The sequence below is a fragment of the Salvelinus fontinalis genome, chromosome 3, assembly GCF_029448725.1.
Source record: "Salvelinus fontinalis isolate EN_2023a chromosome 3, ASM2944872v1, whole genome shotgun sequence".
NCBI lineage: Eukaryota > Metazoa > Chordata > Actinopteri > Salmoniformes > Salmonidae > Salvelinus > Salvelinus fontinalis.
This window is the reverse complement of record NC_074667.1, coordinates 58,427,269-58,454,025: the sequence shown is the minus strand read 5'-3', so window position 1 is coordinate 58,454,025 and position 26,757 is coordinate 58,427,269. Positions and strand designations below refer to the sequence as shown.

At 43.7% G+C, this 26,757-nt stretch overlaps 3 protein-coding genes across 7 annotated transcripts in view; 2 read left to right on the top strand and 1 right to left on the bottom strand.

Annotated features, from left to right (window-relative positions):
* The window catches only part of LOC129851200 (semaphorin-3F-like), a 126,488-nt gene extending 118,635 nt beyond the window's left edge, over window positions 1-7,853 (top strand). For 3 of the 5 annotated variants that reach the window (XM_055917574.1, XM_055917577.1, XM_055917573.1), the window contains 8 exons: window positions 922-1,066; window positions 1,167-1,389; window positions 2,735-2,823; window positions 3,049-3,090; window positions 3,277-3,434; window positions 3,654-3,736; window positions 4,007-4,140; window positions 4,334-7,853. In XM_055917574.1, coding sequence (XP_055773549.1) covers window positions 922-1,066; window positions 1,167-1,389; window positions 2,735-2,823; window positions 3,049-3,090; window positions 3,277-3,434; window positions 3,654-3,736; window positions 4,007-4,140; window positions 4,334-4,807 — 1,348 coding nt within the window. In that variant the 3' untranslated portion in view covers window positions 4,808-7,853. The remainder of the gene's footprint in view (window positions 1-921; window positions 1,067-1,166; window positions 1,390-2,734; window positions 2,824-3,048; window positions 3,091-3,276; window positions 3,435-3,653; window positions 3,737-4,006; window positions 4,141-4,333) is intronic. The other 2 variants (XM_055917578.1, XM_055917575.1) reach the window with 1 other exon arrangement.
* Window positions 7,854-13,192: 5,339 nt separating this feature from the next.
* On the top strand, window positions 13,193-19,513 carry LOC129851202 (guanine nucleotide-binding protein G(t) subunit alpha-1-like). Its single transcript, XM_055917580.1, has 9 exons — window positions 13,193-13,423; window positions 15,832-15,874; window positions 15,973-16,114; window positions 16,465-16,622; window positions 17,002-17,130; window positions 17,322-17,451; window positions 17,839-17,992; window positions 18,202-18,416; window positions 18,655-19,513. Exons 1-8 carry the CDS (start codon window positions 13,318-13,320, stop codon window positions 18,390-18,392), a joined length of 1,053 nt encoding a protein of 350 aa, XP_055773555.1. The 5' UTR covers window positions 13,193-13,317; the 3' UTR covers window positions 18,393-18,416; window positions 18,655-19,513.
* LOC129851201 (ER degradation-enhancing alpha-mannosidase-like protein 1) lies at window positions 19,508-26,712 on the bottom strand. The gene is given in 13 exon segments (XM_055917579.1): window positions 19,508-21,412; window positions 21,414-21,452; window positions 21,666-21,851; window positions 22,527-22,623; window positions 22,714-22,787; window positions 22,894-23,064; window positions 23,312-23,432; window positions 23,606-23,780; window positions 23,890-24,073; window positions 24,339-24,510; window positions 24,847-24,950; window positions 25,062-25,134; window positions 25,639-26,712. Coding segments are annotated over 13 exon segments (1,914 nt in total). The 5' UTR covers window positions 26,106-26,712; the 3' UTR covers window positions 19,508-21,361.
* Window positions 26,713-26,757: the final 45 nt, after the last annotated feature.

Here is a 26,757-nt window from a genome sequence, read left to right as displayed (position 1 = left end):
CTACCACACAGCAGCACACCCCACCCCACCACAGCACACCCCACCACAGCACACCCTACCACACAGCAGCACACCCCACCCCACCACAGCACAGCACACCCCACCACAGGGATGTGCTGTGGTGGGGTGGGATGTGGTGTGCTGTGGTGGGGTGTGCTGTGGTGGGGAGTGGTATGCTGTGGTGTGCTGTGGTGGAGTGTGCTGTGGTGGAGTGTGCTTTGCTCTGGTGGGGTGTGCTGTGGTGTGCTGTGGAGGGGTGTGCTGTGGTGGGGTGGGATGTGGTGTGGTGGAGTGTGCTGTGGTGGAGTGTGCTTTGCTCTGGTGGCGTGTGCTGTGGTGTGGTAGGGTGTGGTGGGACGTGGCGTGCTGTGGTGTGCTGTGGTGTGGTGTGCTTTGCTCTGGTGGGATGTGCTGTGGTGTGCTGTGCTGTGGTGGGGTGTGCTGTGCTCTGGTGGGGTGTGCTGTGGTGTGGTAGGGTGTTCTGTGGTGGGGTGTGCTGTGGTGGGGTGTGGTGGGATGTGGTGTTGTGTTGTGTGCTGTGGTGTGGTGTGCTATGGTGGGGTGTGGTGTGCTGTGGTGGGGTATGCTGTGGTGGGGTGTGCTGTGGTGGGGTGTGCTATGGTGGGGTGTGCTGTGCTGTGGTGGGGTGTGCTGTGGTGAGGTGTGCTGTGGTCTCTCTGATGTTTAGCTTGGCTGTGTGTGATGTTTGATTGTGAGTGTGTCAGACAGCTTGTCTGTGGTGGAGAGTGTTTGTGGGTCATCATAGTGTTGGAGTATGCCTGCCTTATGTCTATGAGAGAATATGTGATGTGAGGGACAATGTAGCTAATTTCTCAGAGAGTGAGTAGTAATCCCATGTCTCCTAAAGCTGTTCCCTTTAGTGTTTCTGAGCCTCCTCGTCCCTTTACCTCTCCCTTCCAGATCCGTGTTTAAGGGCTCAGCAGTGTGTGTCTACTCCATGGCTGACATCCGTCAGGTCTTTAATGGACCCTATGCTCACAAGGAGGGGCCCAACTATCAGTGGATGGCCTACACTGGGAAGATCCCCTACCCTCGTCCTGGGACGGTGAGTGACGTGCTGAGGGTGATAAACACACACACATATTCATAAATTCAATAAATGACCACATTTAACATTGCTGGTTCTGCTCTCTTTCTAAACCCAGTGTCCCGGTGGCACGTTCACCCCCAACATGAAGTCCACTAAGGATTACCCAGACGAGGTGATTAACTTCATGCGTAACCACCCCACCATGTACAACACTGTGTACCCAATACACAAGCGCCCCCTGGTGGTCCGGAACAACGTGGACTATGAGTTTACCACCATCACCGTGGACCAGGTGGCTGCTGCAGATGGGAGCTACGAGGTCCTCTTCCTGGGGACAGGTCAGTGCTCTGAGTCCCTGCCTGCTGATTGATTTGATAGTCTTGTTATTGTGTGTGTTCACAACTGTGATAGATTCAGAAAAAAAACTATAATCTGGGGAAAGTATTATGTTAGAATTTTTGTCAAAGTGCTTGTATTCTCAAAGACGAAAGAACACAGCCTACAGTACTATTTTTATGGAAAGGGTGGAGTTACTGTAATTTGTTTGAATGTACGGTAATACTACCCTGGTCATCGTCTGGCAGTACTTCACACAGCCTGTCCCTATCGTAAATCATGGTGTGGATCAGAGGGTGGGAGCTGGAAGACCCTACAGTTGATGACTGTACTGTGCTCACTCAGCCTGGTGATGAATGCCTCCTGTAGACCCCTGTACAAGACCGGGGGGATCCTCCTATACTCCTATTCCCCTATCTTCCTCAGGACATTTGAGTAGAGTAGAACCTGATCCTCTGAGTCTAGAGTAGGGTAGAGGTTAACCTGATCACTCCTTTGGATCTGGTCTGGAGTAGAGGTTAACACGATCACTCCTCTGGATCTGGTCTGGAGTAGAGGTTAACATGATCACTCCTCTGGATCTGGTCTGGAGTAGAGGTTAACCTGATCACTCCTTTGGATCTGGTCTGGAGTAGAGGTTAACATGATCACTCCTCTGGGTCTGGTCTGGAGTAGAGGTTAACCTGATCACTCCTTTGGATCTGGTCTGGAGTAGAGGTTAACATGATCACTCCTCTGGATCTGGTCTGGAGTAGAGGTTAACCTGATCACTCCTTTGGATCTGGTCTGGAGTAGAGGTTAACATGATCACTCCTCTGGGTCTGGTCTGGAGTAGAGGTTAACCTGATCACTCCTCTGGATCTGGTCTGGAGTAGAGGTTAACATGATCACTCCTCTGGGTCTGGTCTGGAGTAGAGGTTAACCTGATCACTCCTCTGGATCTGGTCTGGAGTAGAGGTTAACATGATCACTCCTCTGGGTCTGGTCTGGAGTAGAGGTTAACCTGATCACTCCTTTGGATCTGGTCTGGAGTAGAGGTTAACCTGATCACTCCTCTGGATCTGGTCTGGAGTAGAGGTTAACACAATCACTCCTCTGGATCTGGTCTGGAGTAGAGGTTAATCTGATCACTCCTCTGGATCTGGTCTGGAGTAGAGGTTAACATGATCACTCCTCTGGATCTGGTCTGGAGTAGAGGTTAACCTGATCACTCCTTTGGATCTGGTCTGGAGTAGAGGTTAACATGATCACTCCTCTGGATCTGGTCTGGAGTAGAGGTTAACATGATCACTCCTCTGGATCTGGTCTGGAGTAGAGGTTAACACAATCACTCCTCTGGGTCTTCAGACAGGGGGACGGTTCAGAAGGTAATTGTCCTGCCCAGAGATGACCTGCAGACTGAGGAGCTGGTGCTAGAGGAGGTGGAGGTGTTCAGGGTGAGTTTCTCTTTCTCTCTTCTCCTGTTCTTCCTCTCTCTCCCTCTACCTTTCCTTCTCTTTCTCTTTCATGTTCTCTCTCTCTCCTTATTTTACCTCTCTCTCAGTAGTATTTTTCCATTTTTGTCAACTCATTCCTCATGTAAGAAACATTTATTCTGTAGAACATCGTTCCAACTTTTATTCTTCTCTTATTAAGATCTGCTTCTATCCCTTACATTTCAGGTGCCAACTCCCATAACCACCATGAAGATTTCCTCCAAAAGGGTAAGTTGAACATTCCACAGTCTGATGGTTCAGTGCACACACATTCAGAATTGTCTTCCTATAAAATATCACATAATTCACTGCAGAGCTTAAACAGTGAATGCCGAAGTCTGGATGATGCTATGCCGACATTTTCCAATTGGTCTCTATTCCTCGCTCAGTCTCTCCTTCTCTTCCTCCCTACAGCAACAGCTGTATGTGGGCTCAGTGTTGGGTGTGACCCACCTGGCCCTCCATCGCTGTGACGTGTACGGGGAGGTGTGTGCTGACTGCTGCCTGGCCCGGGACCCCTACTGCGCCTGGGACGGAAAGTCCTGTACCCGCTACTCCGCCTCTCAGAAGAGGTGAGTACCAACAGAGAGTGTGTGTGTGTGTGTGTGTGTGTGTGTGTGTGCGTCTTTGTGTGTGTGTTGCTCATGTTTAGGGGCAGGAACCTTTGCCAAATGCCAATACAATGTTCTCTCAACATTGTCTCTACTCTTTAATTATATTTTGGCATCTACTGCAGACTTGCAGTTTGTAGAACGTTTTGTAGTTAACCTCTTTATTTTTGGGGAATGTTGATCTGACCCCTCTAGGCGCAGCCGTCGACAGGATGTAAAGTATGGCAACCCAATCCGCCAGTGCAGAGGCTATAACTCCAACGGTGAGCTGACAAGAACACTCTAACGTACCTCAAATAGACACTCTAACAGCACCGAGGTTACCATTCAGTGTGACAGCAGCAGTATCCAATAACATCACATGTGTATAATATTGTGAAAGGGGAATGTGATTTTGACAGAGGACATGATTTTGTCAATTCTACTACTGTGCTTCTTCACTAACTGTTGAGCAGTAATTGACTGATTTGGTCTGAGGAAATGATGCCTGAAACACATGCATGTGATGTCATGATGCTTATGCTTTGCTGCAGCCAATAAGAACACGCTGGAGATGGTGCAGTATGGGGTGGAGGGCAGCACTACGTTCCTGGAGTGTCAGGCCAGGTCCCCTCATGTGTCCCTCAAATGGCACCTGCAGAGGGAGAACAGCGACAGGAGGAAAGAGGTGAGTCAGGAACTCTCATCCCACTGTAGCTGTACTGTACTCTACTGTATTGACTCTTATGCAGCCTGCCTTCTAAACAGGCTGATAATCAGACAAATGACTACTTTATTATTTAACAATATGGCCTGCTGTTTATGGAAAATGATTGCTAAATGAATGCAATGATAAATGAATGATATCTCCCTGCTGTCAGATCCGCTCTGAGGGCCGGACACTAAAGACAGAGCTGGGTCTACTGCTGCGTTCCCTCCAGTCATCAGACAGCGGCGTCTACCAGTGCACGGCCACAGAGAAGAACTTCAAACACACGCTGGTCAAGCTACAGCTGGTGGTCCTGTCCAGCCGCACGGTAAACAGCATTCTGGTAGAGACAGGCAGCCCAGCCCTGCCACCCCTCCAGTCCAGCCCTTGGACTCCCAGCGCGGGTCAGTACAAGGACCTGCTGACCATCCTGAGCCAGCCAGAGATGGGCCTGATCAACCAGTACTGTCAGGACTACTGGCAGCTGGGAGAGGGCAGTCCGGGGGACCCCATGCTGGCCGTTGGCAAGGCCAAGGAACTGAAGGAGGTGAAAGAGCAGAAGAAGCCCCGCAACCGCCGGCATCATGACGATGACGATGAGCGTGAGGACGATGACGATGAGAACACCACCCCAGCCGAAACATGATGCCGTAGGCTTATACCACAGGCCACACACTACCCCAACACCCGACACCCAACCCCCTGTCCCATCTGCTCTCTCCCTCTCTGCACAACCCTCCAAAAATGGGAAAGACTTCAATCAAAGGATTAAAAAAGGTAATGATCAAAAGCGATAAGAAAGAGAAACCACTACAAGCAAACAACAAACAGGTTCTTCTTAACTGTTAAAAAGATACACAGTATTTATTGTAGGTTGTACATAGTAAGATTCTGTGGATTTCTTTGTACTTAAATAGAAAACAAGGATTTTTTGTGCAAATCTGTGCAAATAGGATTGTTATTATAATGATATTATTGTTGGTAGTGTTATTGTTTATTACAAATGGTGTTCTTACATTGCAAAAATCGTTATGTTCTGTATTTTGGATGAAGTGCAGCAACACATCGAAAGGACATTTGAAAGTGTAAATATCTACAGCTGAATGGACTGATAAGAATGCTTTCTAAAAGGTTTTGTTAATTTGGCTCCGTGTTGGATCATTCCACTGCTGGCAGTATGCAGTCTGAGGTGGTAGGAGTCAGATCACTGATGTGTGATGAACCTCCCCCAAAGACATGATGGACAGTTGATTCCCACAGCCAATGAACTATAAGGATGTCACTTCAAGGCACTTCATTGGACACGCAGATAGATGAGGAAATGCCCATAGGAGGCTGCAGCTTTGAGTTTGTCCCACAGCCACAGACAGACACGAGAGTGAAAGGCCTTGTGGGAAATGATGCCCTCCTCTTCCTTAGCCAGCCTAACTGACCTAACTGGGGTGAAACAAGACTTGACCCCAAATTCCCTCGAGTATGTTCTACTCTTCCAGAAGCTGATGAGGGGTGCCTGTGTCTTCTGTGGTCCAATCTGGCTTTCTTTCAACCCCATTTGTTATATTTACATTGATATTGCCAGTCTCTTCCAGAACTAGTTGCTGTGGACTTTTTGTGTGTATATGTAGTATATGTAAATATGACATCTCAATGTTGTACCCTTGAGGCTGTGATAGTTAAAATAAGCGTTTTGGGGGATGGGATTGAAATAACATTGACTTCCCTTTGTACACCATTGTTCAATTGAGATTAGAATTACAAGCAGGTCACTACATAATTTGTGACAATTTGATTATGCACAATTACGACAAGAGACAAAGAAATCTCTTAGTCTCCAAACTAATCCATAAGTATACTGGTTTGCATTCCAGCCTATACCTATTCTCCTTATGAGGTCACTTGTTTCATATGAAATGCGCTGAACATTTCTAAACTCCTCCAATCCTCCCATGTAGTTTCCAATATCACAGCTCTCCTTGTAATATATATACCCTTCGTCCACATTGTTTTATGTCAGATAGCGCAACAATTTCGCCTGCACTGATTGGCGGTTGAGGGACGAGCGTCTCGCAGGAGTGACGCCACCTGACGTAAGACAATGGTTAGTCCATGGAAGTCACTAAAGGGAAAGTGCGCAAAGACTGTTTTAAAAATGATAGTGTAACATGTTGGAGAGGGTTACCATAGGTTACCATAGGTTTGTCAGAGCTGTTGTCCATCTCCTACAGAAGGTAAATGTTACACAACTCTCACTAAAGAGTTTATTCAACTTCTCTGATCAGCCGTTGTTGATGGTATTCTGCCTGAAAATGTGTCAAAATCCACAGATGTGTATAGCAGAGAAGACTCCGTCTCCATGTACAACTCTATGTATATAGCTACAGCCACTAGAATGATCTGCTCTTGACCACAGGAAAACACATACCAAACTCTTTGGGACGGTGGCTTTTCATTGTGTGCATGAAATGTATTATGTACTGTATATGATATTAGTCCAAAAAGCTATGCTGTGGATGTCAGTGGATGGAAAGGCAGATGGAGTCATACCCTAGTGGGGGAATATTCAACACACAGAGGCCCCTTTGTCTCTTTAGCACTCCTTCTCTCTCTCTCTTTACCTCTCCTCTCTCTTTCTCTATTTACCTCTCTCTTTCTCTCGTTCTCTTCCTTTCTCTCTTCTTCTCTCTCTCATCCTCTCTCTCTCTCTCTCGCTCCCTCTTTCTTTCCAAAACGTTTTTTGTTGTTGTTGCATATTTCAAATATATGCATCTTTGGCACATTTTTGGTATGGGTTATTTAGGAAAAATCACTTAGTATGACATAAAGCACAGTTGATGTTATTGTAATGATTTGTGTAAATGACTATTTCTCCTTTCTCGTTGGTGTTGCTGACTAATAAATTAAAGCTCTATATTTTATAAAAACAGAAATAATTTTTATATTCATATGGTGCATGGATAACTATACTGAACAAAAATATAAATGCAACGTGCAACAATTTCAAAGATTTTACTGAGTTACAGTTCATATAAGGAAATCAGTCAATTTAAATAAATTCATTAGGCCCTAATCTATGAATTTCACATGACTGGGAATACAGATACACATCTGTTGCTCATAGATACCTTAAAAAAAAAAAAGCTTCACAATGGGCCTCAAGATCTCACCTCGGCATCTCTGTGCATTCAAATTACCATCGATAAATCCAATTGTGTTCGTTGTCCGTAGCTTATGCCTGCACATAACCCCACCGCCACCATGGGGCACTCTCTTCATAATGTTGACATGACCGCTTGCCCACACGATGCCATAAACGTAGTCTGCGGTTGTGAGGCCAGTTGGACGTACTGCAAAATTCTCTAAAACGACGTTGGAGGCGGCTTTTTGGTAGAGAAATTAAGATTAAATTCTCTGGCACAGCTCTGCTGGACATTCCTGCAGTCACCATGTCAAATGCACGCTCCCTTAAAACTTGAGACATCTGTGGCACTGTGTTGTGTGACAAAACTGCACATTTTAGAGTGGCCTTTTATTGTCCCCAGCACAAGGTACACCTGTGTAATGATCATGCTGTTTAATCAGCTTCTTGATATGCTACAGCTGCCAGGTGGATGGATTATTTTGGCAAAGGAGTAATGCTCACTAACAGGGATGTCAACAAATTTGTGCATTTTTGAGAGAAATAAACTTTTTGTGCGTACAGAAAATTTCTGGGATCTTTTATTTCAGCTCATGAAACATGGGACCAACACTTTACATGTTGCGTTCGTATTTTTGTTCGGTGTATATACAGTACAGTAAGGTCACATAGACAGGTTTCGGGTCTCGTGCACTGGCCTCAACCCTTTATTGCGTCAACTGATCCTAATTTGTTTAATGGTTCTTACAATTTACGAAAGCTGAGTGCTGGAGTTGTCCTTCTTCCATCTCTAAGAGGACACGCTGTGGATTAGGTTTTGTTACCATCTTCAGATTGAGGTCAATGAGATCTGTCAGATGAAACTAAAGCCTTGTAAGTACCTTTGAGATCACACCCCTCAGTCTAGAGTAGGTTACTTTCTAAATGTAATCCATTACAGTTACCTGTCCAAAATTGTAATCAGTAACGTAACTTTTGGATTACCCAAACTCAGTAAAGTAATCTGATTACATTCAGTCTTTTTTATATCACTTTCCTTTTAAGAGGATTTAGAAGAAGACAAACATCTATTGCAGGATAAATCAATGTTAAAGTTTACATAGCTGGCCATATATGGATGTTAAATTTAACTTTATGGGTTGGTTATGTAGGCATCTTCTAACCCATCACTTTCTACTACATATAATAATACAATTCAATTATATATTTACATTAAAAACCAAAGTCTATCATAATTCCAGTCATTCTAATAAATGTTATACCCCTTGATCTTCAAGAATAGGACTTGGAAATATGGAAGTATAGATTAGCCAAATTGTTTTACCTGAGCATAACCCCAAAACTAAGGACTTATTAGCCAGCCCTACTCTGTTGTTAATGATTTTGTTGTCATGGAGGACTGATTGGGCTCATTGATTTGAGTTGGAAAATAAATGCTGTGCTCATGGAATGGCATGCTTTGAGTACTACTGAAAAGGGCTATTTATATGTGAAAAATGTATGCCATATGCTGCATTTGCTATAGGCCTATTGTTTACCTTTTTGTAGGTGATACTTTGATATATTGATAATATGCAGCTGTTTAAAGGGCAAATCCACAGATGAAACAATAACAAAATGGTCGCCCCGCCTCTGTTTTGGTAAAAAGCTGAGGGATGGGCCTGGAGAAATGTAACCACTCTCAGATTAATAGACAGAGCTATGGATGCAAGGACTGACCTTTCATGATATCAAAATGATTGTTTTAACCATGTTATGAGGCTATACAGTGTTTGTTTACATTTGCAATGTTTACAAACGTTGGAGAAAAACAAGCTTATGTTTATGGTTCTGATGGGGTGCGAAAGGCATTCATAAGTTATATTCTTCAAGAATCAATGGGTATATATATATATATATATATATATACACAGAGCCAGTCAATAGTTTGGACGCACCTACTCATTCCAGGGTCTTTATTTTTACTATTTGCTACATTGTAGAGTAACAGTGGCATACCACTATTATTCTAAATTAAGAAGGAAATAAATTCTACAAATTAACTTTTAACAAGGCACACCTGTTAATTGAAATGCATTCCCAGTGACTACCTCACGAAGCTGTTTGAGAGAATGCCAAGACTGCAAAGCTGTTATCAATGCAAAGGGTGGCTACTTTGAAGAATTTCAAGTGTAAAATATATTTAGATTTGTTTAACACTTTTTTAGGTGATTCCATATGCGTTATTTCATCGTTTTGATGTCTTCACTATTATTCTACAATGTAGAAAATAGTAACAATAAAGAAAAACCCTGGAATGAGTAGGTGTGTCCAAACTTTTGACTGGCACTGTATATATAATGTTTATATAAGTCCAAAAATGGATGTAGCAACTACAGATTGCCCCTTTAAGTCTATCAAAAGTGTGAGAGTTTGAGCATGTGTCCATTAGGCCTATGGATTTGTATTTTTATCAGCAGGAATTAGATTGGAATAAATGTGGGGCTTTTATTGTTCATAGGGTGGGAACCACACTATGCAGCTGTTGCAAGAGCACCTTTTTCACTGGCTGTCCACTGGTTTCAAAAACAATGATTGATAGGCAGCTTAAACTTCTTAAAATTCAACCATTATTGGGTTCAAATACACATTTAGATTTGTGAACAGCCATCCACAACAACCACAATCCATAAACTACACCACCGCTGTCATCCTGACCTCCAAGCGTTTATTCAAGTTGGATAATCTTTGGATGCCGACAGCAGTTGCACCATTGGAAGACATAGTTTGGACTGTAGCCTACAAAAGATGTCAGTTGGCTTTTCATAGCCGATCATTGAGAGTATGTCTACCGCTCCTGCGGTCTCTAGAGAGTTGAAAACAGCATGTCTGGGACAGGTAGCACGCCCGGTGAACAGGTCAAGGTTCCATAGCCGCAGGCAGAACAGTTGAAACTGGAGCAGCAGCACGGCCAGGTGGACTGGGGACATCAAGGAGTCATCATGCCAGGTAGTCCTGAGGCATGGTCCTAGGTCATCCGAGAGAGAGAAAGAAAGAAAGAGATAAAGAAAGAATTCGAGAGAGCATACTTAAAATTCACACAGGACACCGGATAAGACAGGAGAAATACTCTAGATATAAAAGACTGACCCTAGCCCACTGACACATAAACTACTGCACCATAAATACTGGAGGCTGAGACAGGAGGGGTCAGGAGACACTGTGGCCCCATCCGATGATACCCCCGGACAGGGCCAAACAGGCAGGATATAACTCCACCCACTTTGTCAAAGCACAGCCCCCACACCACTAGAGGGATATCTTCAACCACCAACTTACCATCCTGAGACAAGGCCGAGTATAGCCCACAAAGATCTCCGCCAAGGCACAACCCAAGGGGGGGCACCAACCCAGACAGGAAGACCACGTCAGTGACATAACCCACTCAAGTGACGCACCCCTCCTAGGGACGGCATGGAAGAGCACCAGTAAGCCAGTGACTCAGCCCCTGTAATAGATGAGTCTTCAATAAAGACTTAAAGGTTGAGACCGAGTCTGCATCTCTCACATGGGTAGGCAGACCATTCCATAAAAATGGAGCTCTATAGGAGAAAGCCCTGCCTCCAGCTGTTTGCTTAGAAATTCTAGGGACAATTAGGAGAACTGACAAAAGCATGGATGAATTTTTCTGCATCATTTTTGGACAGAAAATTTCTGATTTTTGCAATGTTACGTAGATGGAAAAAAGCTGTCCTTGAAACAGTCTTGATATGTTCGTCAAAAGAGAGATCAGGGTCCAGAGTAACACCTAGGTCCTTCACAGTTTTATTTGAGACGACTGTACAACCATCAAGATTAATTTTCAGATTCAACAGAAGATCTCTTTGTTTCTTGGGACCTAGAACAACCCTGAGTATACAGTATCCTCAGTGTGTTCCACAAGTGTGAGCTGAGTAATGTACAGTGTCTTCGGGAAGCCATCATTTTCTACATTTTGTTAAATTACAGCCTTATTCTAAAATGATGAAAAAAAATATCCTAAGCAATCTACGCATAATGACGAAGCGAAAACAGTTTAATTTTTTTTTTTACAAATTTATTGAAAATTAAAACCAGAAATACCTTATGTATATAAGTATTTGAGACTCTTTGCTATGAGAATCAAAATTGAGCTCAGGTTCATCCTGTTTCCATTGTTCATCCTTGAGCTGTTTCTACAACTTGATCCACCTGTGGTAAACTGTATTGATTTGGAAAGGCAAACACCGTTCTACATAAGGTCCCACAGTTGACAGAACATCTCAGAGCATAAACCAAGCCAAACTGAGCAATCGGGGCAGAAGGGTCTTGGTGAGGGAGGTGACCAAAAACCCAATGGTCACTCTGACAGAGCTCTTAGAGGTCCTCTATGGAGATAGGAGAACCTTCCAGAAGGACAACCATCTCTGTAGCAGTCCACCAGTCAGGCCTTTATGGTAGAGTGACCAGACGGAAGTAAAAGGAAAATGACAGTACTTAAAGACTCTCAGACCATGAGAAACAAGATTCTCTGGTCTGATGAAATCAAGATTGAACTCTTTGGCCTGAATACCAAGCGTCACATCTGGAAGAAAGCTGGCCCCATCCCTACGGTGAAGCATGGGGGCAGCATCATGCTGTGGGGAGGTTTTTCAGCAGCAGGGACTTGGAGACGAGTCAGGATCGAGGCAAAGCTGAACAGAGCAAAGTACACATCCTTGATGAAAACATGCTCCAGAGTGCTCAGGACCTCAGACAGGACCTCAGACTGGAGCTCAGGACCTCACCTTCCCACAGGACAACGACCCTAAGCACACAGCCAAGACAACTCAGGAGTGGCTTCGGGACAAGTCTCTGAATGTCCTTGAGTAGCCCAGCCAGAGTCCGGACTTGAACCCGATCGAACATCTCCGGAGAGACCTGAAAATAGCTGTGCAGCAACGCTCCCCATCCAACCTGACAGAGCTTGAGAGGATCTGCAGAGAAGAATGGGAGAAACTCTCCAAATACAAGCTTGTAGCTACATACCCAAGAAAACTCGAGGCTGTAATCGCTGCCAAAGGTTCTTCAACAAAGTACTGAGTAAAGGGTCTGAATACTTATGTAAATGTGATATTTCAGTTGTTTTATTTTTTACATATATTAGCAAACATTTCTGAAACCCTTTTTTTCCTTTGTCATTATGGGGTATTGTGTGTAGATTGGTGAGGGAAAAAAAGATTTAATCAATTTTAGAATAAGGCTATAGTAAAGGGGTCTGAATACTTTCCGAAGGCACTGTATGTTGTAGTCTGTGTAGTCTTTTTCATTATACGGTGACGTCAGCTTTGTCATGAGAGGCACACTTCAAATAGAGTGAGTCTCTAAGAGTTAGACAGTGAAGCCCACAGCAGTAACTACCTCTGCCCTGCTGTAGACCAGTGTTCTGTAGAACAACGGGAACTATAGGTGAGCTTCTCATTAACAAGCGATAGCATGCATCATTGTACACTGATCAACTGTACACCTTGTTTCCTCTTTGTGTTAGAAATCTCACCTCTAACCTCATTCTACCTCACTTACTTACTACTTACTAAGGTATTGTACTCCTCATGGAACATAGGCCAGTGGATGAATAGATGTCTTTCTACCTCCCTCACTCTTATCAAGGCAGCTGAGGCCAGATAAGTACTTGAGCCGATGTGCATCTTCCGCTGAGCACGGCAAAGTCCTCCTAAACCTCAACCTAAAAAAGGTTAGGTCACTCATACGCCATGTATCCCTGCATCTGGTTCCCCCTGCCCCAGGAGTCTTCTGTCCTTGTGCCCTATTGGCCATCCCTGATCAGGTGGACAGAGGATGCCTAAAATCTTCTCTAAGACTTGAAAACACTCAATCATTTGCCTCACCGGTGTTCGTTAAAAGCAGTTGACGTGCCAGCTGCGTAGTTGACGACACCAGTCGGCCCTCTAGGTGATCAGCTAGGACGGTTTTCCACGTTTATTTGGTTTTGAGCAGTACAGGGCTGAAGCCGGGGTGTGAGCATGGGGGCCGGAGGGAGCGCAGAGGATAAGCACTCCAAAGAACTTGAGAAGAAACTCAAGGAGGACGCAGAGAAGGACGCCAGGACAGTCAAACTGCTGCTTCTGGGTAATGTCTGCCTGTCTGGCCACCTGGTCCTCTGGTCCTCTGCTCTGGGGAAGGGCCTGGGTGGAGGGTGTTCTATGGAGTGCCTCATCATAACCTGGTATCCAAACTATGCACTAAATGAGTCATAGGCTCTAAGGCCCTATGTGACTGTCCAGTGATTGGCTTGAGTCTTATCTGGTCAAAGCTCTGTTGCTCGGGATGGCTTCCTTAGTATTTAATAGAACGTTTAAAGGTTTCTTTCTTAAAAGCAACCTTTTGATCCTAAGTGTGTAATCCCATGTTTATTTTGCTGAGTAGACTCTACTATACTCTTAGGAAAAAAGGGTTCCAAAAGGGTTCTTCGGTTGTCCCCACAGGATACCCCTTTTTGGTTTCAAGTAGTACCCTTTTTGGTTACAGATAGAACTCTTTTGGGTTCCATGTATAACCATCTGTGGAAAGGGTTCTACATGGAATGAAACAGGTTCTACCTGGAACCTTAAAGGGTTCTTCCAATTGTTCTCGTTTGGGGACAGCTGAAGAATCCTTTTAGGTTCTAGATAGCACCTTTTATCCTAAGAGGGATGGGGATAGAGATCGTTTTGTCCTCTGTCGTTTAGCCTTGAGAGAGATGTGAAGATCATGTCCATAGTAGTCTCCTGTGGTGTTGAATAATGCAGGTGTGTAGACAGAGACAATGTTATCTTGTCTCTTCGTATTACATTGTTAATCATGCAGTTGCCCTAAACCACATTGGTTTGTAATTTAGACTTTACCATCCTTGCAAACTCATTAGGTAAATGTCAAAGCTAATAGAATGACTATGCCAAATACATTTACCCTCTTGTCGATATATGCTAAATTGACTGAAAATGCTGATATTCAGATGCAATACATTTTGCATTAGCAACAACGGTGAGGCTAAGCATCCTTGGTCACTCTGCAGGAGCCCGAGGCTGTAGCTTATCCCCCCCTGGCTTTCACACTATTGTTCTGAACACTTTGGTATATAACTCACCTCAAGCCCCTGGTAATCCTCAAACAACAATTGTTGCAGTACAGAAGTCTTAACCCCACACTACTGCACACACACCCTAACCTAATTACCCCAATGCAAACCTATTATAGCTCCACTGACCCCAACATCCACCCTTAACCTAACACCCTGCACCAATACTTCATGAACTAAGTCTTAGCAAGTATCTAGGGGACAAGAGGAGAGGAGAGGAGAGGAGAGGAGAGGAGAGGAGAGGAGAGGAGGAGAGGAGAGACAGAGACAGAGGAGACAGAGACAGAGACAGACAGACAGTGGGAGGGAGGGAGGGAGGGAGGGAGCACTTTCATGTCATCATAAACTTGATTAGGACCACAACATTGATCGTAGATTCCTGAGTTGTAATAGCCATGTAGTGACCACATGGAACACATGCAGAGTGAGGTGGTTCTGCTGACAGAAGAACTTTCAGCACAGCACTCTTGACACTGTCCCTGAGGGGCCTCAACACCTCATAGACACTCTAATAGAGAGTGAGCTAGTGTGTGTCTCTCCCTGTTATCAATCAATCAATCAATCAAATGCATTTTATAAAGTCATTTTTACATAAGCAGTTACCCGGCCAACTAATAACCATGATGACTGTAGAGAGGCAGCAGGGTCAACTAATAACCATGATGGCTGTAGAGGGGCAGCAGGGTCAACTAATAACCATGATGGCTGTAGAGGGGCAGCAGGGTCAACTAATAACCATGATGGCTGTAAAGGGGCAGCAGGGCCAACTAATAACCATGATGGCTGTAGAGGGGCAGCAGGGTCAACTAATAACCATGATGGCTGTAGAGGGGCAGCAGGGTCAACTAATAACCATGATGGATATAGATGGGAAGCAGGAGAGAATAATAACCATGCCAGCTGTAGAGTGTGCAGCAGGAAAGTGAGTCATACTGTATCTCTGTGACAATATAGGTCAGGGATAGAGAAAGTTCTTCCTGACATCAGCTTTGAAGGGGCTTAGGACAGGAGTAATGAGCGTGGTGCCCTTGTGTGGCTCCTCTGTGGGCAAATGTACACACCAACTCAACAGGGAGGACAATAACAGGTCAGGAAAGAAAATTGAGGGAATAGTAGCAGAGGAATGTTAAAGAAAGGTGGAAAAGGTGAAAAGTGAAATAGAATAAGGGAGTACACTTTGTGACCTGTCACTTCCTTGTTTGCCCCTTAGTTTTTGTAATCTAGGTCTAAGATAGTTTAACACTGCAGCCAAGTGGTCATGTTTGGTACTTTAAATGTGATGCCTACTTCTATAGAGACTGATCTACACCCTCCCAAAACCTTGCCATGCACCAGATAATGGTCTCCTACCACAGGCTGTAATTTATATATACAGTACCTGAGATCTAAATAAGTGTACTTTTTCCCCACTTGTGCATAGGTGCTGGAGAATCAGGAAAGAGCACAATCGTCAAACAAATGAAGTGAGTCTAGTAACACTATTGTACCAAGTTAAACGTCATAAAAGGATCAGTGTCTCAACAATCAAATTAATTTGTGGATTCTTGTGTTCTCACAACAGAATTATCCATCAAGATGGTTACTCTCTTGAGGAGTCTATGGAGTTTGTCACCATCATCTACAGCAATACCCTTCAGTCCATCATGGCTATTGTAAAGGGGATGACTCAACTCAACATTGGCTATGGTGACTCCGCTCAGCAGGTAGTTACTGACTGTCTACTGCAGGGTTCCCAAACTCGATCCTGGAGCACGTTTTGGTTTTTGCCCTAGCACTACACAGCTGATTAAAATATCCAACTCATCATCATGTTTTGATTATTTGAATCAGCTGTGTAGTGCTAGGGCAAAACCCAAACCGTGCACCCAGGACCAAGTTTGGGAAACGTTGTTCTACAGAACACTATTCAGACAGATGGATTACATAACATAACCAAGCCAGGCATCATATTATTTGGGATATAATGTTCCTTTGTCAAACTGGGTATAGTACGCAATCTAAGTGTGGAGGTATGATTTTGTACTTGCTTATGTCTGCGTGTGTTTGTTTGTAGGACGACTCCAGGAAGCTCATGCATCTAGCAGACACCATTGAGGAGGGCTCCATGCCCAAGGAGCTGTCTGACATCATCATCCGGCTGTGGAAGGACACTGGCATCCAGGCATGCTACGACAGGGCCTCCGAGTACCAGCTTAACGACTCTGCTGGATAGTAGGTTCCCTCTCCTGGACTGGACCAATCACATCCCCGTTCCCTTTTCCCCATGACAGCACACCATCATATCCACAAAGGACTGGTTTCCCAGATACATATTAAGTTCAATCCTGGACTAAAACACTCTTTGAATGAAGGATCTCCATTGTGAATGCTTTTTAGTCCAGGACCAGGGTATGTGTCTGGGAAACTAGCACCTAAGAGCTTTGTCCTGTCTTACTAGTCTGTTGATGAAGCAGATGAAGGTGGTTTTCATAACCACTCTCCCCGTGTCCCAGCTAACTTTCTGAATGACTTGGAGTCGCTGGTCCAGCCTGGATATACCCCTACTGAGTAGGAAGTAACCCCTCTCTCTCTCTCTCGGTGTCCCACCTAGCTATCTGAATGACTTGGAGAGGCTGGTCCAGCCTGGATATATCCCCACTGAGCAGGACATGTTGCGATCCAGGGTAAAGACCACTGGTATCATAGAGACCCAGTTCGGCTTAAAAGATCTCAACTTCAGGTGAGGCTAAAAACACAACGCAAGACAATTATACCCGCATTAATCCCCATTGATCAGAATCACAAAAACATTGAAAACCAACAATTATCTTTAAGAAATCTAATGAGCTTAGATGACCATAACATTGTAATAATATAGTAATAACATTGGCGATCAACATTGACATCTGCCTCTCTCTCGCTGTCCTGCAGGATGTTTGACGTGGGCGGCCAGCGCTCAGAGAGGAAGAAATGGATCCACTGCTTTGAGGGAGTGACCTGTATTATCTTCATCGCTGCTCTGAGCGCCTACGACATGGTGCTGGTGGAGGATGACGAAGTGGTGAGATATCAGCATCATCATCATACACACTAGATTGAAGGAGTCACTGTAGGATGAAGTGGTGAGATATCATCTTACACACTAGATTGAAGGAGTCACTGTAGGATGAAGTGGTGAGATATCATCATACACACTAGATTGAGGTAGTCACTGTATTGTCTCACGTCAGATAGCACGGCGGCCGTCTGCACTGATGGCTCCTGGAGATGCTTGTCACGTTAAAATGATGCCATCTGACGGAAGACAATGGTAGTCACCGTGGCACTGTATGGACAGAGTAGTGGTCAGAGTAGCGGCTTTGTGATCTCATGGAGAGATGAATTGTAGAAGAATCAGTTTCATTAGCTTGTTTCATGCATGTAATCCATCTGTGATTCTCTCATGAAGAACCGAATGCACGAGAGTCTCCACCTGTTCAACAGTATCTGCAACCACCGCTACTTTATTGCCACCTCCATCGTACTCTTCCTCAACAAGAAAGACGTCTTCACCGAGAAGATCAAGAAGGCTCACCTCAGCATGTGCTTCCCCGACTACGACGGTGGGCTCACAGCAGATCTGCCACTGGCTTATTCTCCGTGGAACACTCAGTGTTTTCTCAATGTTCTTTTGATGTTAGACCAATGTCAGCTCTTAACTATTGCATATTTTGTCATCCGTAGCATAAGCAAGCTTTGATTTCAGCTCTTGTTGACTCTTTTGGCAGTATTGTAAGTATTATTTGCCTAAATGTTGTTGGATTCCCTGTAGGCCCCAACACCTATGAGGATGCTGGTAACTACATCAAACTCCAGTTCCTGGATCTGAACTTGCGGCGAGATATCAAGGAGGTCTACTCACACATGACCTGTGCCACAGACACAGAGAACGTCAAGTTTGTGTTTGACGCCGTAACTGACATCATCATCAAAGAAAACCTAAAAAGCTGTGGTCTCTTCTAAGAGCCACGCCGTATAGCCATATAGGTGAGTGGAACTCTTCTGGTCTAGACTATACTAGGATACTGAGAGATTGTCTGCCTCTGCCCATTGAATCCCAAAGCCCCATAGTAAACTATAGTTTACCTGAAAGGCGCCACACACAACTCACTATGAATCAGCACATCATTTCTCTGTCACCCACACAATGGCACACACGTTATCTCCTCTAAACACTCCTCTGTTTCAGGCCTAACTCCTATCTCCTCCCCCTTTCAAACTGCAGGCAACAATCTCCTCAAGACCGGACCAAGATGAGAAACTGTCCCTACGAGCTGCCATTCTCCAATAGATTACTACACACACACAGACATGAATTCATACAGTCCAACGCAGCATCATAACCAAAGACAATTCAGTTCATTTGAGACCTTGACGAGTCCTAAGAGAGGTGTAATGTCAGATGATCTCTCCTGTACATATCTGTTATAAGTCGACCATAATCAAGCTGTCATCCTTTCTTAAAAAGTCTTAAATAGGAACTGTAGTTGAATCATCGACCCTTCGGTCAGCAGAAAGTGCTTCTTCTCCCAGACAGTAAATGTGAATAGGTGTAAGGCAATGTATCATCTCTACGCTCCAGTAACTGGCATATAAAGCCATAAGAGATGGAAACGAGATGGAAACAAGATGGCCTCCACCTGCACACGCACTTCAACTTGTGTTATAATAAGTTACAAAGCCCATTCATTAGCAAAAATGGCTTTTAAGTGTAGATAAGGCATACTAGAACAAAGATTGAGCTGTTAAGTATAGTGGGCACAATATGAAAGACCTCAAGCAACTGGAGAGGACCAATGTCACATGAAATCAGACCAGTTCTTTTTTATATGTCAAACGTCAAAGAATTGCAAAGGTAAGGGTAACTTGTATGTATATCTCTAACTGATGAGCAACTGTAGTAAAAATGTAGTATTTTTTAGTTTGTCGCTTGGTCACAAACCAATTTGAGCCACACATTCTGTACAGAAAAGACAAAGGATGTTACTGTGAAATGTGAATCAGATGTTGCGTTACTAAAGCTTCTGTAGAAAACTAACCTCTCTGTGAACTACTTATTGAATAAATTCCTCTCAGTATTGTCACGTTCTGTACTTTGCATTTATTTCACTTACAATATTTTTATAGATTTTTCTGACATTGAGAAAACCATTCTTCCAGCATTGTATGAACTGTTTGGTAAAGGTCTAAAGCCCACTTAGTTAAACCTCAAGATGACCTGCGAGAAGAAAGTTAAAACTCAAGATGACCTGCGAGAAGAAAGTTAAACCTCAAGATGACCTGCGACAAGAAAGTTAAACCTCAAGATGACCTGCGAGAAGAAAGTTAAAACTCAAGATGACCTGCGAGAAGAAAGTTAAAACTCAAGATGACCTGAGAGAAGAAAGTTAAGCCCTGATTAGATTACCTAAGACAAAAAATTGAGAATTCACAAGACAGAGGCAAAACAAGATGTCAAGAAGACAATCACAAAAAAGAATCCCTGAGTTTCCTCCCCACATACTGGTACTTGACATAGTCTGTTAGCACCATTAAGTCAAGGGAAGGTGGCCTAAGGGAGGACCATTTGCACAAGGTCGTCCACATACACATACTGTACTGCTGTGTACTAACTCTTTGGATATACAGCAAAATTCACAAGAACATGAACTAACAAAGCAGCACAACCGGTGTATAGCTGCATGAATAGCCCTTCCTTGAATATGAATAATAGGAATAGAAATTCATAATTGTTCAAGAGACATGATACTCTTACACAACCTTAAACATGACACACTTTATGGCTTTGTTTAAACCCACAGGAAGTGTCAATAATATTGTACTAAAGAGGAATGATTTCCACCTTCTAGAGCGGTCACAGGATGGAAGTTATTAACTTATTTCACTTTATCACAACCATCTTGGCTTTTATATTAAGTCAAGTCTGTATTAATAAGGTACCAAGTCACGTCAGCATCAATAAGGTGTCACGTCAGCATCAATAAGGTGTCACGTCAGCATCAATAAGGTGTCACGTCTGCATTAATAAGGTGTCACGTCTGCATTAATACCAAGTCTGTATAAATAAGGTACCAAGTCAAGTCTGTATTAATACGTGTCGAGTATATATTAAAAAGGAGCCAAAAAGACTACGGCACTATGGTTCATGTGACTGTAAATCTCACTGTCATGGCACATAAAATGACATACATACATCCACCTGCCTATTGCAAGACAATTGCATGATAGTCAGAAATGCATATATCACACATCCACCTCAGATAGCTGAATAATACTGAATTAAAAAAAGATAACAGGATGCCTCAGAAGCTGAGGCTTCAGAAGAGTTATCAGTTGAAAACATAACTGTGACAATCCTAGTGAGGCACTAGTCACCCTGTATATCTTTTTTTTGCGTAATGCACTTAAAATGATGCTGTGAAGATTAAAGAGGTATCTGGATGGCACTGTTCCCTCAACCCAATAATAGTTCACAGATCGGCGGTATGTTCAGAACACCTAGCTACACACCTAAACCAATGCTCGAACACTAAAGCCCTCATCACTGCTTCATTCATTCCTCAACCAAAACATCCCAGTTATAATGACACAAAACAACACCCAATGAGTCACATTCAAAATGTTGTGTAACAGCATTCCAGCAAACCTTTTACTGAAAAAAAAAAAAAGATTGTCCTTTACAAAATAAACCTCCCCTTCTGAACGCTAAGTGATGCATATTCTAAAACAATAATGCAAAAAAAATTGAAATGCTATTTTAAAAAAGGTCCTAGATAGTATTGTCCACCATGGTCCTGAGCAGCAGAGCGGTAGAGAAGCAGGGTGAGGTGAGAAGATAAGTGTCTATTCCCCTCTGTCCTCTTCACACAACAAGTTGTGTCTGAGTTAGTGAGTCTACAAACTGAGGACACAGACACAGCAGTGATCTCTCCTCAGAACAGTCCCACCATGTGATCGATCTGTCTCATGTACACACTCTTCAAAAGGCAGGGAGTACCTCCGCTCCTCAGAGACCCTGTCACACTGAAGAAAGGAAACAGAGGAGAGTGGATGATTTGTACGAAAAATAAAACATAGGTCATCTATCAACAACCTAACTCCGCATATTTCAAATATGTTTGTGCTTATTTAGCATAAAGAAATGTACGTCATTCATTACTGTATATTTTAAGCTGCAATATTTGATAATGCAGGCAGTGTCAGGGTAATATATATTTATATATCAGAGGTCATTACATTGCTATTGTTGATAGAAAATGACCCGTTGGAGGTCTCCTGGTCTGTCACCACTCCCTCCTCACAGGGGAACAGGTCATTCCACTGCTTCTCCCGGAAGCGCGTGTCAATAGGCACCACATGGCCCTCTGTGGTGAAGATGTACTTGTTCTCTGATTTGTGCAAGGGGTTGTCGTCATCAAACAGCTGGAAGGAGAATGTCACAGGATTAACTAGAATGACAGGTTCTATTAGCTCAGAAAAGCCTGTTCCAGTTTCTGACCAACATACAGTACAGGTACATACCAGGTAAAGTTATTTTCAGACAGTACAGGTACATACCAGGTAAAGTTATTTTCAGACAGTACAGGTACATACCAGGTAAAGTTATTTTCAGACAGTACAGGTACATACCAGGTAAAGTTATTTTCAGACAGTACAGGTACATACCAGGTAAAGTTATTTTCAGACAGTACAGGTACATACCAGGTAAAGTTATTTTCAGACAGTACAGGTACATACCAGGTAAAGTTATTTTCAGACAGTACAGGTACATACCAGGTAAAGTTATTTTCAGACAGTACAGGTACATACCAGGTAAAGTTATTTTCAGACAGTACAGGTACATACCAGGTAAAGCTATTTTCAGACAGTACAGGTACATACCAGGTAAAGCTATTTTCAGACAGTACAGGTACATACCAGGTAAAGCTATTTTCAGACAGTACAGGTACATACCAGGTAAAGGTATTTTCAGACAGTACAGGTACATACCAGGTAAAGTTATTTTCAGACAGTACAGGTACATACCAGGTAAAGTTATTTTCAGACAGTACAGGTACATACCAGGTAAAGTTATTTTCAGACAGTACAGGTACATACCAGGTAAAGGTATTTGCAGGTCTCGCTGAGAAAGAAGCTCTCCATGCGATCCTCTTTGGACTTGTCCACCACATGGTGAAGAGTGGCATACCCACACCTGTCAAATCCACACATCAGTTTAGGGAACAGTAAAAACAGACTTCCTAACTCTCTAAAAGTAAGTGTTTTTCAAAGACCCGACTTATACCTGACTTTGGCATTTTTTTCCAGGCTCTCAAGGATATCCATTCCTATGTGCAAATAGAAAGGATTTTTGGTTGCCTGTGAGGGGAAATGAAATAGCTCAACTCAAAGCAGCTCAAAACAAATTAAATTAGCAAACATTCTGTATCAAATGTTGTCTCCAATGCATGTGAAGCACTGGTACCTGGTAGAGGAGATAGGTGGACTCCACCAGTTCTGGCCTCAGGGGGTAGACGAGAACGTCAGGCGCCTGTAGCTGCCAGTTGTACCTCTCCGGCAGGGCCCCGAAGCGCTTCCAGATGGCGTAGTAGAAGGCATGCATGCAAATGGCCTCCTCAACATCACCATTCAACACCTGATGAGGTCAGACACAGGGTCAGAGCACAGACACGGGGTCAGAGCACAGACACGGGGTCAGAGCACAGACACGGGGTCAGAGCACAGACACGGGGTCAGAGCACAGACACAGGGAAAACATCATAATCAGGTTGAACATACACCAAGGTATTCTACTGAACAACATTTATTGGGACATTGTAGGTTGTGGACATATGCAGGGTTTGTACTACTCCCCATTCCCAGAGAGAGAGAGTGGTGTCTACCAGGAGGCCAGGGAAGAAGGCTTGCAGGGAGTCCATCCAGGTGTTCATGATCTGGCCGTTGAACATGTTCACATTGACGTAGAGTGGAGGGTCCCCTTCTCCCTCATTACATGACTCCCTCCTGCAGGTCAACATCAACACACACATTACAGAACATAGATCAACACTAAACAACATGCCGCCACATTACTAATATAACCTCAAATATAGCCAGTCATTCAACACACAACCATTAGAACACTGTGTATCCGCACAAACACACCCTTATCAAGTCAATTCAAGCACAGGACTGACCCCATTCTCAGGTGGTTCTGGATGCTCTCATAAGAAGCTTGGAACATCCGGTAGTCCTCTTTCTCTCCAAACAGGATGTAAGACTTAAGCAGGTACTCATAGAAGGAGTCCATCCCTGCTCCCAGGCCACTTTGTATGCCAACCCACTGTCCCGTTTGAATGTTCACCACATTCCCTGAGAGTTGAAGAGAAGAGGTAACCATGTGAGAAACAACAAGAGAGAAAGATGCAGCTACACATGAGCAAACATCTACATACAAACTACAAAGATGATCTCTACTCACCTAGCAAGCCTGTCTCGTTGCTCCTCAGGTTCCACAGGGCTCGGACAGCCCGTCTGGCCACCCACTCAAACGTGGAGTCTCCAATCAGACGGCTCAGAATGCCAAACTCCACCAGCAGGGAGCCAGCCCCAGATGTGCAAGTCTCATTGATGCTGTCTGGAGAGACACCACTCTTCAGGTTCACCTGAGGAAATGAAGTGACAGGGTAATCAGTCACTGAAGAACATTAGTTATTTCAGTACGGCATAGTTGTGCTCATTAAATATACACATTGTTTAAACAACCGGTGAAGTAAATGTCAAGACTAATAGTGGACCTCTGTTGTTGTTTAATGGTCTTAGATCTACCTCCACCTGTCTAGCATTTCCCCGGTCTGCAAAGCTAGGCCTGTCAAATCGTTAAGAACCCAGGACAGACCAGTCCATTAAACCATGCAGCTCTCCTCTCACCCTGGGGTGGGGGATGCCTGTGCTGGTGTTCTCGAAGGCTGGCAGCAGGCGGACTGCCAGGTCGTGGGCCAGGTGTAGTAGCTCATTGTCATAATCGTCCAGGCCCACGTCACCGAAGGGATGCTTGGGGTCGGTCAGGAGGATGTGAGCAGAGATCAGACTACCCAGGATCCTGGAGGGACAAAGAATGAACGAATGAGACAACCATCAAGAGAAGTTAGAAGGCCGTCCTTGTTTAAACAGTAAGGTAGCTAGGATTCAGAGATAGATGCATTGAACTCTGCTCCTACCACTAGATTAGAGCCCTACTTTAAACAATATAAACACTAAACACCCCCTCCCTCCCTCCACCACAGCACCTGCAATTTTTTGTTTTCTTCTACGAAATTATACTTGTGGTTTACAGAAATGTGAGCTGCAACTCCACCATGGTTGTAAAGCTGTTTGCTACAACTTGACACTGAGCTAACAAAAAAAGTGTTAGTCAATACAGATATTGCATTTATACCGGATGTTAGCCTCAAACACTTGCACAGTGGAGTCCTTGTCGAAAGATACCGTGTCTATCACCAACTTCACCGCTCTATGGAACTCGGACACATTCCCCAGCACCTGGAGCGAGAAACATTACCAGGATCATTGAAAAACATCCTAAACCGTTTTAATACCATTACCCTAAAAGCTGACACAAATGAAACAGGAATAGAAAATACAGCTGCTTACCAGTAGTGTGTCTAGGGTGTCAATGAGTGTCAATGAATAGTTTCCTAAGACATCATTGATGTTGATGTTTGACCTGAAAACAACAGTAGTGAAACAAATAAAAGAGGCTTGACAATAATTGAGGGTATGTACATATAGGCAATAATGCAAACACCATGGTGGGAGTTGTGGGACCACATTCAACTTGATCACAAGCTGAACAACTTCAATGGATTGACCCTGTTTCAGCATGAGACAAATTACGTTTCGTCCAGTTGTGCATTTTCTTTGTGCCTTTTGTTATCAGATTCAAAAGAATGTCGCTCAAAGTAGATAAAGCGGAAAAGCAAATAGAACACCAGCCTTACAGTAACTGTATTTGGTTAGCTATTTACATCACCTTAACCAGATTTGATAACAAGTCCTGCATGACAGACAGATGCAAATTACAATAACCACACAGTTAACATCATCCGTCACAATGTAAATAATGAATGGACACTGGACACACACTTCAGCTAGTTGTACAGGGCAGTCTACCACCCAAATAATCAATTGCACGTGTGTGTTACCAGATTGGTTCTAGGCCTATACTCACGGGTTGAGAACGTCAGGTCCTCTCCCTTGACAGTCAATGGGATTCAGCTCATCTTCGGGAAAGGCATATTTCATGTAGTTGTCATATCCAAAGTAGAACATATCTTTGGCCATGCCTTTCATCTTTAACTTGAGTGTGTCCGGGAAGGAGCTATATCTCCTGTCATACTCATCCCTGTCTCCCTCAAAGAGGCTAAGGTAAGACTTCTTCTTAGGTGAATCTTCTTCACCAAGTTTGGCACAAGAGGTCCTGCTTTGTGCGTCTCCATGGCCGTGTATTCGTTGTGACCATGAATTGTCACTTGAGGATGTCCCATCATCCTCATTGAAAAGTTGTATTTTGTGCAAATTTAAATTTAGGGGAAAGTTGAACCCCCAGCTAGGTCCCAGTCCAAACGCTAGCCATAGTAGACAACTGAAAGTCAGTCTGAGTACGACGAGATCAACCAGTATCGACTTCCATTGCATCTTTGTTCTGGATCGGTCTTAAAATACATAGTTCAAATCGACAATCTTTGATGAATAAATGGCTGATTTGTCTTCCGTGTATTGCTTACAAGCCACCTAGGCTCAGCTGGCTGACAGTCGATAGCGCGCCACACTTTCTGTCAACAAACACAGCCCCTCGGTTGTCATTAGTTACCCCAGCCACAATGTAAAATGTCTATATGGTAAAAATTCATGATTTTGTTAAGATATGTTCTCTTAATTTAAGGTTAGGCATAAGATTAGCAGGTTAAAATCTGATTTAAAAAGATAAAGAAACAGGCGGCGTTTAGGTTAAAGCTATAATTATGACTTTGTGGCTATGGTAACTAGTGACGAACCAGCCCTTCCCGGTTTTAAGGTGTGATTGGAGCTCCAGGTATGTCGTCAAGAGGGGGCAGGCGCGTTTCAGCAATTGGCTACCATGCATGTCAGTCTTGCCGTGTGTCAAGCAATATCACCTTTGCACCAATAGAAAACACCCACAAGCATTAAAAGGTAGAGGGCTCAGACAGGTAAAGAGTCAGAAAATACCAGTGTCAAAACCAATCTGGAGGTATAACTTTTTTTTTTTTTGCACTATCCGACATTTGTTTGCGGATCTGATGTTTTCGAGTTAAAATCATAGTTTGAG

What these genes read in the sequence shown, in the direction of transcription:
- LOC129851202 (XM_055917580.1), top strand. Translation starts at nt 13,318, where the DNA reads ATGGGGGCCGGAGGGAGCGCAGAGGATAAGCACTCCAAAGAACTTGAG. An exon ending in ATGGTGACTCCGCTCAGCAG is followed by an intron (nt 16,115 to 16,464) that starts GTAGTTACTGAC and finishes GTTTGTTTGTAG; the next exon opens with GACGACTCCAGGAAGCTCAT. An exon ending in TTAAAAGATCTCAACTTCAG is followed by an intron (nt 17,131 to 17,321) that starts GTGAGGCTAAAA and finishes GCTGTCCTGCAG; the next exon opens with GATGTTTGACGTGGGCGGCC.